The sequence below is a fragment of the Prunus avium genome, chromosome 5 (genome assembly GCF_965620075.1).
Source record: "Prunus avium chromosome 5, drPruAviu1.hap1.1, whole genome shotgun sequence".
Classification (NCBI taxonomy): Eukaryota; Viridiplantae; Streptophyta; class Magnoliopsida; order Rosales; family Rosaceae; genus Prunus; species Prunus avium.
The window spans coordinates 30,124,002-30,137,149 of NC_142288.1; the positions used below are offsets into that span (position 1 = coordinate 30,124,002).

Below are 13,148 nucleotides of genomic sequence, written 5' to 3' on the forward strand. Positions count from 1 at the left end.
TTAACTAAATCCAAGTTTAATGTTGTAGGCTAATAGTAATCAAGTTTATTTCGCTCACAACATTAAAATAAAGGCAATCAAAATAATAAAAAGTTGCTTTCCACATAAGAAAATGAAAGGAAAAAGAAAAATGATGAGAATGATATATTGTTATTTTAATAGTGACGTGCCCAAAACACCGAATTTAAAATCATTCTACGTAATATGAACAGCATGTTAATAATTTATAATTAGTTGAAAATAACTAGTGTGATGGGACAAGTGAATATTGGACACGAGGAACTCATCATCTTAATGCTTAGGTCTCACTCGATCAAAGTTAAAAAAGAAAAGATAGCAAATCACTAATGCCGAAAAAGAATGCAATGTATCTAAGAATGTTTGTAAAAGTTTACAAATCTAATGCTTAAATTTCAATCAAAATGAATAAATTAGACAATTAGTATGTGTTGGAGTAGATTACCACGAGACTTAAATCTCACGCCAAAATCAAAAAATTAACAATAATCATGCATGCACAAGCATTTTCCAGCATGTGCACGTGTCGACATCTTGTGTCGTTTGCGTTTTACAAGCCGATACGAAAAGATGAAAGAACGATGGGCCTACGTATGTGTATGTGTATGTGTATCAAAACAAATTGGTGGCACATGGCGTGTAAAGAAAGAGCTGGTAAGGTCGACCCACGTGGCACAATTTGCAACTTCACGTTGACGACTGCCGGCTGCCATATCAACAAACTTAACCGCCCCAACCCACCACGTCATAGCCCACGTTGATGTTCCACGTCGACATAACATTAAGTGGAATGACAAAAGTAGCCATGTCCGAACACGAATATTTGACTTTTACCATGAAATAAACGGAGATGGCTGGTGTGAAGAGTTGAACTGTTGTAGCGTGGGTTTTGAACGTTGACTTGACTGAACCCACAATTTCGAGCCAAACTCGAAGGGGACAAAACTTTTTAGTAAACTTGTGGAATAAATATATTTAAATAATTATAAATTCAAAAAAACAAGGGCAATTGATAGTAATTTGACAATATAAGAACCAGTCAAATAATAGAATCTTTGGCCCTAGAAAAGAAGAAAAAGAAGATGGTTTGGTAAACCTCTTGGCATGGCAACAGAGAATTTATAATACAAAATTTTGACCTCAAGAAATCCATTCAAATTTAATGTTCACACGCGAAACCTTTCAAATCAATTTTAAAAGGAAATGATCTGATACGCGAAACCTTTCACATAACAAAATCGTCATTGATTGGCCGATCACAAGTGGATATGCCTTCCCATTGGGAGATCCATCCAATTTTGTAAATACTAATTGTCCCGTCAATTTATGAAGATTTAATACCAAGATTAGAAAATAATTGAAATTAAGATTAGATTCGAGATAAATATCTATAGAGAGAGAGAGAGAGAGAGAGAGACATCATCTAGAAGGAAGTTCATTATGTAGTTGTGAATATCCATGTTGTGACCGTCAGATCAATCTGATCTTGGACTTTGATTGGTGATCATGTGGTTGTACAACGTGTAGATGATGTGATGGAATACAGAGGATTACAACTTTACGTGTCAACGAGGTCCAAAAGAGTCGACGATTTGATCTTTTTCCACCAAACTTCTCTTCCTTCCCTGCCATCCTACGTCTCATACTTGATCTTCTTCTCAATCTCCCCGACCTTCTGCTCTATATATACCCACATGCTTCTCAACTGCCCTGTAAGATTTACATACAGATATATACAGAAACATATACTAGGCTAGAAAAAGAAAATAGGATAAGTATAGTTGGAAGCAGAGCCTCTGTGAATCCACAACAAGAAGATGGAGAACAGGAACAGCAACAACAACAACAACAGACAGAGGGAAGGCGTTGAGGAAATTGGCTTTCCAGTTCACAGCCAAGTGAGAAAGATCAAGCAAGAATCCGAGAAAATAATTGATTGGTTGCCGGGAAAGCCAGAGATGAGACCTGTCCTTGGAGAGATCACCATGACCAGGCAGATCTCTCGATCCCCTTTGGGAATTTCTTGCTGACCCATCTCTGTTGGTGACTCTTAGGAGGAGTCCTCGTTTCTTCGAGCTTAGTGAAGATGGGGTTTTTGGTGGATGGTCTATGCATCTTTCTAGAATTGAAAAACAGAGGGTTTTATTCTGTTTTTTTTTCTGCTCTTGCTCCCCTGTTTTCTTTTTTCTATATCTACTACTTTTTGGCCATGTTCCCTTTGTAAATAATACATATTTTAGTTTAATGATATGGCAGTCTTGCTCCTTTTTGAATTTGGCTGTCTGGTCTTGAGGATCATAGGTTGCAGATTTGATTGTTTTCATAGAATATCCATCAGTCAAGATTGTCTTGAGGATCAATGGATCACAACAATAATCTTGTTGTGTTTCACTTTGTTCTCTTATTTAGACAATATGTACATGTTGAGGCAGATACACTTTAGCAAACAATACAAAGTTGTTTGCTCTTTGGTGATCTAAGGATATAATAGAAATCATGTGTGATGTTGGGTTAGTATCTCAGAAAGTGCTCATCTTTGGACGTTCTTGGTTCTTGTTGTACATTTTTTTTCTTCCATGAAGAGGTACGGTTGGTGTTTTCTTTTCATGATCAACCAAAAGGTTGGCGCCATATCTGTGTTTGGTAGCAAGAAAGTTCAAGTTTGATTGAGTATTCTGGAAAGACTATACTTTGGGCAATCTTGATTGTTTGTATGCGCTAGGTTTTAAATGAAAGGTCAAAGTTGCTGATGGGTCTCTCCCAACTGATATTAAAATACAAAATTTGGTTTAATGAAAAAATACTTTAAAATGTTATGTACAAAACAAACCTACACTAATATCTTTGTATTTTTTTGGAACACAAATTACTAGTGATTCTATATTTAGTTACACCCAACCATTCAACAAAATAGCCTGAGGGTGTGGAGATTTCATGACACTTTTTTGTGTATCTTAGCCCGAGGGCGTGGATGGATATTGTTAACAACTTAAAAAGACTGCAAATTTGCCGCAAACGCAAGCTTTCTCAAGAAATTATTAAGATAGCAGTTGCAGATGGTAGGACCGCATAACAGTCTGTGTAATCTCATTGTATTTATTATTATTTTTGGGAACAAACACAATTGCTTTTGGCACAGTGGTAGCAGCGCTGCACACACATCAATGCACTTCCTTCCCTTCTCCCCTCCCCAAAAATAGCTGCAAAACTTTCATACGCTAAGGTAAAGCTTTCGTGTACCCTGCAATTTCGGCTATTCACGTGTGCAAAATGCCATCATCATCATCATCATCATCTCTATCTATGCATGTAATTTTTTGAAAACGACAGAGTTTTCCATTTTTGTCTTTGAAAAACAACAAAGTTTGAACTGCAATTTCACGAAGAATATCATTTTTGGCTCTTTCAGTCTTTGTAAATTTAGGTTAAGAGTGACCCTTTTGTAAACAAAGTTGTCTTTGTAGTTTTTGTACTATTACCAGACATTATCACCAATTATTCTCAAAGAAAAAAACAGTAAAACCATCACAAAGGGAAGAACATTGATCTAATTCCAATCACTTTAATGTCAAATATTATTGTTGTGATCCAATATTGCCACAATTCAGACAAGCCTTCTTCAATCACAAGGTTAAACACACAACTTGTGGTTTTGGTTGCAGGGTGGAAGAGGAACACAAAAACAAGATACAATTTATTCATTTCCACTCCCTCACCACCCCGAAAATGTAAGCCTATGGTTTCCAGAGAATTGTAGTTTCAGCAATCATGGATGTGACAACATAAGGATCCATGTTAGAAGCAGGCCTCCGATCCTCGAAATAACCTTTCCCATCTTTCTCCGTGTCCCTCCCAACTCTTATGGACGCTCCACGGTTTGCCACTCCCTGTCAAGTCTCAGTTCTCAAACCATTAAGCGAAATCAATCAATGCAAATGCAAACAAGGTGTATAATAAGCTCAAGTATGTTAATTTACCCATATGAACCTATGGATGTCTGCCGTTTCATGTCGCCCAGTGAGACGGCGCTCGTTGCCATCCCCATAAGCAGCAATGTGTTCCTTGTGCCTCAACCCGAGCTTTTCAATTGCCTTTTTGATAACTTCATATCCTCCATCGCTTCTCATGGACTTGGTGCTGAAGTTACCATCACATCCCATCACAACACTTTCCAAAATGCCGATGAATGAAAACAAAAGCAAGCATAATATTTCAAGTGCTACCTGTAGTTTGTGTGAGCACCAGCCCCATTCCAGTCGCCCTGGTCACAAAACACATACCCTCAAACTCAAATGAAGCTAAAACAACACCGATTTTAAGCCATCGGAATAATAGAAAAATTGGATATCTCTTCTGACCTCAATAGGTTTTGGATCAAAGGAAAGCACCACTCCAGCTATCTCTGTAATCCTCTGTATTAACAATACATGATAACATATCACATTCATTGTAGAATTATACCAGCGAGGGAAAACAGTTCATTTGGGTAGGTTTATAAATTATAGTACCTCCAAAATGTAACGAGCAGCCCATAACTGATCTCCAGAAGAGATGCCAACAGTAGGTCCAACTTGGAATTCCCACTATATGCAGTATATACAACAGAAGCAAAGCAATAAGCTAAATTTAAGAGAAGATTTTACACAAAAACGATATGTATGTGTGTAAATGTATATCAACCTGGCCAGGCATAACTTCACCATTGATGCCACTGATGTCGATGCCAGCATAAAGACATGCTTTGTAGTGAGAATCTACAATCTCACGCCCAAAGGCCTTATCAGCTCCAGCCCCACAATAGTATGGCCCCTGCTTTTATTTTATTTTCACAAAAGAAAACGAAAAACCAGTTACATCTTCACATAAACAAGGAGATTCACACTTGATAGCAAAGTAAATATTACAAGATTCATATGAGAATTTGTCACCTGTGGTCCAGGATATCCACCGAGAGGCCACCCAATTGGCCATTTTACATCTTTCTGCAACAAAGTATACTCTTGCTCTAATCCAAACCTGTATGTTTTAAGTTCAATTAAACCACTCAAACAAAGCAATTATAGAAATGAACCAACTGCAAAGAGAATCAAGATTGAAGATGGATGGTAGAACTTATCACCAGGGTTCTTCAGCTACAAAATCAGGATGGCTGAAAATCTTTGCAGCATTAGCCCTCTTATTGGTTGGAAGTGGCTCTCCATCCGGGGTGTATGTATCACATATGACCTTCAAGTAATTAATAATCAAAATTCTTAACTTTAAGAAATAATTAAATGCAACTACAGTGCGACACAATATTGTTGATCCGTTTAATTATTCAAAGGGGGTGGGGACTTACAAGAATATTGTTGCCCCTCCTAAATGGATCCCTGAAAATGGCTTGTGGACTATATTTAAAGCACCAACAAAAGCAGTTTTCATTAGTAAGACTTGAAAAACAGAGAGTGAGGGAGGGATGAAAACAGAGAAAAACAGGGTGAAACAGAGAAAGAGCATACTATAGGATGACTTCACTGTCTTTCCCAGGAGCTTGGCCAGTGCTAGAACCATCATAGTTCCACTTGGGAAGCTTTGAGGGATCGCTAACTGGTGCAGGAAGAGTCTGCCTCATACAAAATCAAATTAGTGCAACTTTATCAAATTAATACATATCATCTGTATGTGTGTGTATCGATTTATCAGGAAATGAATAAGTAGAGAGAAGTTACCCTGGCTTTGCTTCTGATATCTATACCAGACCCACCGATCCTGTTTTTATGATTATAAAAAGAACAACCATACCAAAATCAGTATACTCATTTAATTATCATCCCACTGGAAAACATAACCATACACATACACACGACACAAGTAACACAACCAGGATTGAAAACATTGCTAGTTGAGAAAGAAAGACATGCTAAAACAGAGTTTTTAGTAACTTATCACGATTAGACAAGAAAAAGAAAAATGAATCTAGAAACAAAAAAAACATAGACAATAAGAGAAAAATATACTATGTAGAGAGGGAGAGAAGGAAAAGTGAGAAACAGAGAGAGTGATTGGAATGAAGTAAGCTTAGTGCTAACCATATGTACTCTGCAATAATCTTTTCAGTGTAATCAGAGATGTTGAGGTTGAGAAGATCAGTGAGGAGCAGAGACATTTTCACAAACAAAAGCCAAAGGAATGAAAAGATAGGATGAGGAAGAGAGAGAGTTTGAGATTTTGAGATTTTGGCTTTTGGCTCTTTGCTTTGCTTGGGGGTTGATATAATATAATGAGAACGTATTTTTGTGAAGAATGTAGCATAAATAAATAGGAGTGAGAGAGTCACACTCTTCAGAAATACGAGTTGAGTTGGGTTTGAGTTGTATTTCATAGTGCGCTCTTGCTGTTGAGAATTCATTGCGTCCATGACATGACACGGACAAAAATAAGCAACAACTTATATTTAAATAGTTTTTTTCTTTCTTTTCCAAACCTAACATAGTAACATATATATATGAAATTCTTTTTACAAAGATCTTTGTTTTGTTATACCAAAATATCACCACACACAAAAATAAAATAAAACAAAAAATATTTTCTTTAGTGTGAAATAAATATCATAGATATCAACCGAAAAAGAAATTCTATTTAAAAATGGAAAATTAGCATCACTAAACTAATAATTAATTATGAACGGCAATACTATTGATTTACCTGGACACCTATAAACACAAAGGAAAATTAGGTATTAGACATAGATAACTTTACTTATTAGTATTTAAGACATTTGATATTTTGGTTTGGGTTTTAATACTTAGAAAAGAATTGTTATTTTGGATTAGGCCAAAGAGGAAGACCAGATTTGTTGACCCACCTTACATTAGTCATTAAAAAGACAATTATACCCTTTTCATTTAAAAACCTAACCTAAATTCGTTAGTTTCTTAGATATATATCTCTCTCTCTCTCTCTCTCTCTCTCTCTCTCTCTCTCTCTCTCTCTCCGCGTCTTCTCCCCTTCTCCTCCCCTCTGTTTCGACCGACACCGACAAAACCCCCCAGCCACTGTCACGTCGACCACCTAGCCATCGGACCGGTCAAGTTTTGACCGGCGTCGCACCCCAAGCCAGCTCCGACCTTCCTCCTACCTCTGCTGCTGCTGTTTTGCCGGAAAACTCCGGTTTTGATCGGATTTTTACTCGGTTTTCCAATCCCTCGATCTCTCTCCTCCGGCCCTCAAATCCTTCGATTGAGGTATAGTTTTCTAGCTAGTTTCCATTGTCTTCTTCATTTTTTTAAATAATTTTTTTGGTTTATTTGCCTCTGTTTGTTTGCAGTCCTATTTTTTTTGGTCCATTTGCCTCTGGTTTTTTTTGGTCCATTTTTTTTTGTTTATCTGCCTCTGTTTGTAGGGAGTCGATTTTCCAGATTAGATACAAATAATTTGGTGATTTGAGTGGATTAAGAAATCTGTTAAACTCAACTCACAAGTGCATTTGACTATAAAATACCCATAATTGTCTGGATCTTTTAATTAAGAGGTTAAGACAGTTTTCCATTTAAAAGGTCAATATTTATTCTTAAGTGAAATATATACATGTTCTGTGTGAAGCCATGATGAGTTAAAAGGGAGTAAAGTTTGAATCTGTTTGGCCCAAATTGCAAACTAAAATTATGACCGGTGACCTCTAGCTGTTATCTTTTATCATTGGCTTTTTCTAAAGCTTGCCAGATGAATTTTATGGAAGCCATGCAATGTTGTTTTGATAGTATGCCCATGTTCACATAAATGATGACTGTTATTAATCCACAAATGAGCTATTGAATGCTTGCTGATGTGCCTAGATGTGTTTTCCATCTTTTTTAGTATGTATGTTTTTTTCATTGTTGTGATAATTCAGTCAAATCTGTGATTAATCTACAGGAATTGGCTTCAAGAGCGTGTTTCTGATCACAGCTCAGCCTTACATTTTTAGTAATGGTTATCAGATAAGGTTCAGTGAAGAGCCTTGTATGCATTGCAATCTTGGGTACATAGTTCCTGAATGGGTTGAGGAAAACCCAACTATGTCTGACATAAGACAGATATATGGTTCTGGTTCTGCCCTTCCAACTACAACACTGATCTTACCTCTAAAGCATGACAAGGTCAAACCTGTGAAGCAGCAGCTCTCTAAAATGCATCCTGAAGTTCTCTTGTTCCTTGCAAATGTTAAGCGGCTCTCGGTTAGAGAAGTTAATGAGGATCCAAGGCTCAACACTGTAACTGCGATAGCAATATCAAGCAGTACCATTTATGGTGCCATTTTTTGTTAGTTGCTCAGTTCTTGTGATATTAATTTCATATCAGACTTCACATCAATAAAAAGATCTATTGTTTAAATCTCCAGCTTGCATCCGTATTATTTTAGTCGTTGATATCTGTTGTCATGGTTTTTGCTCTTTCCTTAGCCTTCAACCTCACCAATTGAAAGAGTATAGGCTTCCCAGATGAGGAATTGGGTGGGCAAGAGAAGATGGAAACTGCAATGCAGAAAACGGAAACATGAATAACCTATTTTACATTCTAGGTGGTTTTCAGTCTGATTCCCTCTCTCCCAACATGTTTTGAATTAAAAAAAACTATTGTTTTGTTTTGTTTAACTTTAGAGCTGAGCATTTTTGCCCAGGCTCAGCATTTCAGTTTCTGTTTCTGCATCGCAGTTTCTGTTTCTGCATCGCAGTTTCTATTTCTACATTGCAGTTTTTGTTTCTGCATCGCAGTTTCCATTTTAGTACTTTCATCTTGGTTCCTCCATTTTGCTTCTATAAATTTTATTCTATTTATATATATATAATTGATATCTACATTGTATTTTTGTTGCAGTTTCTGCTTTTATTTGCAGTTTTTGTGTGAATATGTGATTTTTTTTTAATTTTTAAAACCGTTGATCGTTTATATAAATATTGTATAATTGAATAAATATTACAAAATCAAGTTTGGTGTAGTGGTTTGTGAGTGAGCCCTCTTCCTTTGAAGGTCAAGGTTCGAGTCCCTTTAATGACACAAAATCTTCTTTTTTTTTTAAAAAGTGAATAAGGGGCAACGAAGTTGGTCCCATGCAGATGGTGGCGGTCGGTGACAGCGGTTGCTGGTTGGCGGCGCTGGAGTCCGGCGGTGGTAGGTGGCCGGTGGCGAAAGGTGGCCGGCGACGGCTGGTCGGAGGTGGCCGGCGGCGGTTGGTCGGAGGTGGCCGGCGGCAGGTGGTTGGCTGGCGGTGGTGGTTGGCTGGATGTGGACATGTGGCATAGTATGCTTGCCTTAGAAGGAATGGCATTGTGTGTAATTTTGATATTTTTTAATTATATTTTTGTAAAATTGGGTACTCATTTTGGTCTTTGGCCTTATGCTAATTAGATGAAATTGTATTTCTTTCTACTAAATTAGTAAACTATATTATGGTTTAAAACTAAAGCTCCCTAAACACAATGCATTGCATATTAATGAAGATTTTGTAAACTTAATAGATTGCATATAGGAGAACACTACCTTGTTCTGTAGCCATTGGAATGATCGAAGCAGCAACTTGACACACACAGCACAGCAGCAACTTGACACACACAGCTCAGCTCCTCAATATCGATTTCTGTATATCTCTCTCACAGATGGGGTATGAGTTCTCTAGAGTTGGCTATTCGATATGAGCAGGGACTATGTATTTATATGCATCAGTCGGAACTCCTTGCCCATCAAGGAGTTCTCAACCTCTCCTTATTGCATCAGAATTAGTAGTTCTAATCCACTATGAATTAGGAACCTTAGCAGTCTTGGACTTAAACTGAAACACTTCTCTCCAAGACTTACAAGTCCAGTTATAATTGAATTCCTTAGTCTCCACATAGCTTTGGAACTCTTCGTTGATTAGCAGACCACTTGAGTGAGATTTTTAAGACATAAAAATCTTACATTCTCCCACTTGGTCTATAATCAACAAAAACCATGTTTCAACTACTTTATGGCCATGGAAATCAATTAAACTGTATTCCTAAACAAGCTCTTGGTCAACTATGAAAACAAGCATCGAATTATCAAGGTGCCTTGAATATAAAACATCCAGGACCTTTATAATCACATATACCTATCTGCATAGCCACATAAAGCTTCCGTCAAGATTAGAACACAAGATGAACATGACTTTTCTTTAGAAAATGCTTTATGTCATTACCATCTGTAGTCCACTTCTTTAAGAGATTACAAGATCTCCCTTTCCAAAATAACTCTTTCGTGAGTGAGTATCAAGTGCAATTATTGAAGCTAGCTTGTCTACACTTGATACCAACTGAAATCACTTGTTTAAACAAATTAAACACAGAATCAAATAATAATAATAAGACTGCACTTTAACTGAAAATCAATCAAGGTTCTTAAATAATAATAAATAAATAAAAATAGGCTACCAAAATGAAGCATAGATTCTAAAACAGACTCCCACTAGTCTTCCCCATCAAAACTGGATACCAATCCTATGCTTCTAACATGTCCATGAAAAACACCATTTGGCAGACCCTTAGTTAACGGATCAGCAATCATGAAATGTGTACCAATATGATCAAGCTTCACAAGACCATCCCTGATATTTTCTCTAACTGACAGATATTTAAACTTCAAATGTTTAGTGCCTGATGATCTTTTGTTGCTTTTGGTGAAGAACACTGCAGCACTATTATCATTCCAAATCTGAACTGGTCTTTCAATTGAGTCAACAACTCTCAGACTTGTGATAAGATTCTTGAGCCAAATAGCTTGACTTGCAGCTTCATAACACGCAATGTATTCAGACTGCATAGTTGATGTTGAAGTGTGTGTTTGCTTCACACTCTTCCACGAGACAGCTCCTCCTCCAAACATAAATACATAACCAGAAGTGGACTTTAAGGAATCCACACATCCTCCCAAATCTGCATCTGCATAACCAACTAACTCAAGATTCTCAACTTGCCTATAAACCAAATTGTAACTTTTGGTTTTCTGTAAATATCTTAAAACTTTCTTTGCAGAAAAAACACTTAATTCCAGTCACACCTACTGCCCTTGAACCTTTGTCATTGTTCTTGAATTTTCCAGCAGCATTGTTTTCCTTATTCCTTTCCTTGTATCCATCTTTCTTAACAGGTTTCATGTCTTGGACCAGATTGACATGATTGAGAGATTTCTCCTTCTTGATGTTTTGTTCTTCCTGAACACAGATTGCAATTAATTCATTTAGAGACCATGACTCCTTTTGTGCAACATAGGAGCTTTTGATTTGTTTGAAATCTGTAGGCAGTGAGTTGAGTGCAAGGTGAACCAGCATATTGTCATCTATGTTGACTCCATAACCCCTCAGATTCATACCAATATCGATCATATTCAGAATGTGCACCCTAACACATCCATTGCCAGCATATCTCATATCTGTCAGTTTGTTGATCAGGGATCCCATCTCAGCTTTCTCAGATTCCTTAAATTTCAGGCTAATCGACTCTAGGAATTCCTTAGCATTGTTGGAAGGTGGAATACCTCCTCTCACAGTTGGTGACATGGACTTGAGCATGATTAGAATGGCCATCCTATTTGCCTTTTCCCATTTGGCAAAGTAAGACTTTTCCTCTGCAGTTGCTCCTTCAGCAGGCTTTTCTGGAGCTTGCTCTCTTATAGCCAAGTCATAGTCTAGAAATCCCAAAGCCATCTCAAGATCCCTTTTCCATTTCTTGTAGTTTGATCCATTGAGGGTTTCGATGGTGTTAAGGTTGGTAGAAAAAACTGTAAGAGTTTATTGAAACATACAGATATATAAATCAAAACTGTCCCCAAATAATCTGTACATTATCAATTTACGCCTGTGGGCTGAAAATTGAACATGTTATAGTGATCACCAAAATATTTGATATATGAATTTCTTTCACAGGATAATTTCTCACATCTGTGGATTGAAAGCAATCACTGTTTAATTCATATATCCCATATTTTGCACCACACCACAATGAATCACCATAACCATGATTAACCAACATCTGTGGACAGAAGGCAATCAAGATTACGATGGTCCATTGTGCAAGATTTCTCGATCATCTTTCTTGAATCCGAGATTCTTTAATCAACCAAACCGCTGTAGCTTGCTTGGTTGATCCAAGATTTCTTGGATTCTTGATCGTGAAGCTTTCAAGCATGGATGATAAAAGCCTTATATCTGAAACATATGCTTAACAGATCTATATTAATAGAAGAGTGAAAATAGACACATGCTAGTAAACTTTGAACTCAGATTATTGAAAACATAGTTATGTGTCGTTTCAAAAAAAAATTAAGACTTTGTTAACATGCTTGGTTAAATTGCTTTTAGGTTCTAAAACATGCAACCTAAGCTCTGATACCACATGTAAACTTAATAGATTGCATATAGGAGAACACTACCTTGTTCTGTAGCCATTGGAATGATCGAAGCAGCAACTTGACACACACAGCACAGCAGCAACTTGACACACACAGCTCAGCTCCTCAATATCGATTTCTGTATATCTCTCTCACAGATGGGGTATGAGTTCTCTAGAGTTGGCTATTCGATATGAGCAGGGACTATGTATTTATATGCATCAGTCGGAACTCCTTGCCCATCAAGGAGTTCTCAACCTCTCCTTATTGCATCAGAATTAGTAGTTCTAATCCACTATGAATTAGGAACCTTAGCAGTCTTGGACTTAAACTGAAACACTTCTCTCCAAGACTTACAAGTCCAGTTATAATTGAATTCCTTAGTCTCCACATAGCTTTGGAACTCTTCGTTGATTAGCAGACCACTTGAGTGAGATTTTTAAGACATAAAAATCTTACAGATTTAGCAGACCAGTTTCGTTTTATCTAATAAATATATAAATTATGCCCTAAATACTATTTTGAAGCAAGAGAATAAATATAGCTATACAGTGCCTTTAAGTTCCATTCAAAACTATATATATTAAAGGAAAAAAAAAAAAGGAATTTCCTTTAAGATAATTTATTAAATATAGCATCACACCACACCACATGTCTACTCGAAATTCTGGATTTCAGGGTGAGCAAGTAAAGTTTATCCAAGCTAGGTAAACTAGGTCATCGTATTTGAGATTGAGATTCAGACACGAGCTACAGAAAGTTGCAAATGA

At 36.9% G+C, this 13,148-nt stretch overlaps 3 protein-coding genes across 4 annotated transcripts; 1 reads left to right on the top strand and 2 right to left on the bottom strand.

The window, feature by feature from the left end:
- Positions 1-3,566: 3,566 nt before the first annotated feature.
- GLN1.3 (glutamine synthetase 1.3) lies at positions 3,567-6,289 on the bottom strand. 2 transcript variants are annotated; one of them, XM_021946942.2, is made up of 12 exons: positions 6,087-6,289; positions 5,727-5,766; positions 5,517-5,620; positions 5,357-5,405; positions 5,138-5,244; positions 4,947-5,034; positions 4,699-4,827; positions 4,527-4,601; positions 4,377-4,430; positions 4,242-4,279; positions 3,996-4,155; positions 3,567-3,905 (listed from the first exon to the last, which is right to left on the bottom strand). In XM_021946942.2, exons 1-12 carry the CDS (start codon positions 6,161-6,163, stop codon positions 3,753-3,755), a joined length of 1,074 nt encoding a protein of 357 aa, XP_021802634.2. In that variant the 5' UTR covers positions 6,164-6,289; the 3' UTR covers positions 3,567-3,752. The 2 variants fall into 2 exon arrangements, with proteins under 2 accessions (XP_021802634.2, XP_021802630.2); XM_021946938.2 differs by having other exon boundaries at positions 4,699-4,830.
- A 1,448-nt stretch (positions 6,290-7,737) lies between these two features.
- LOC148294657 (protein NO VEIN-like) lies at positions 7,738-8,303 on the top strand. The gene is made up of 2 exons (XM_088253830.1): positions 7,738-7,756; positions 7,912-8,303. The coding sequence occupies exons 1-2, from the start codon at positions 7,738-7,740 to the stop codon at positions 8,301-8,303; spliced, it is 411 nt and encodes a 136-aa protein (XP_088109956.1).
- Positions 8,304-9,538: 1,235 nt separating this feature from the next.
- LOC148294658 (uncharacterized) lies at positions 9,539-12,835 on the bottom strand. The gene is made up of 2 exons (XM_088253180.1): positions 12,421-12,835; positions 9,539-11,769 (listed from the first exon to the last, which is right to left on the bottom strand). Exons 1-2 carry the CDS (start codon positions 12,434-12,436, stop codon positions 10,967-10,969), a joined length of 819 nt encoding a protein of 272 aa, XP_088109306.1. The 5' UTR covers positions 12,437-12,835; the 3' UTR covers positions 9,539-10,966.
- Between the last annotated feature and the right edge of the window lie 313 nt (positions 12,836-13,148).

Coding starts and splice junctions, on each gene's coding strand:
- GLN1.3 (XM_021946938.2), bottom strand. CDS start 6,163: ATGTCTCTGCTCCTCACTGATCTTCTCAACCTCAACATCTCTGATTAC. Junction 5,406..5,516: donor GACAGTGAAGTCATCCTATA/GTATGCTCTTTC, acceptor CTTTAAATATAG/TCCACAAGCCATTTTCAGGG. Junction 5,035..5,137: donor TTTGTAGCTGAAGAACCCTG/GTGATAAGTTCT, acceptor TAAAACATACAG/GTTTGGATTAGAGCAAGAGT.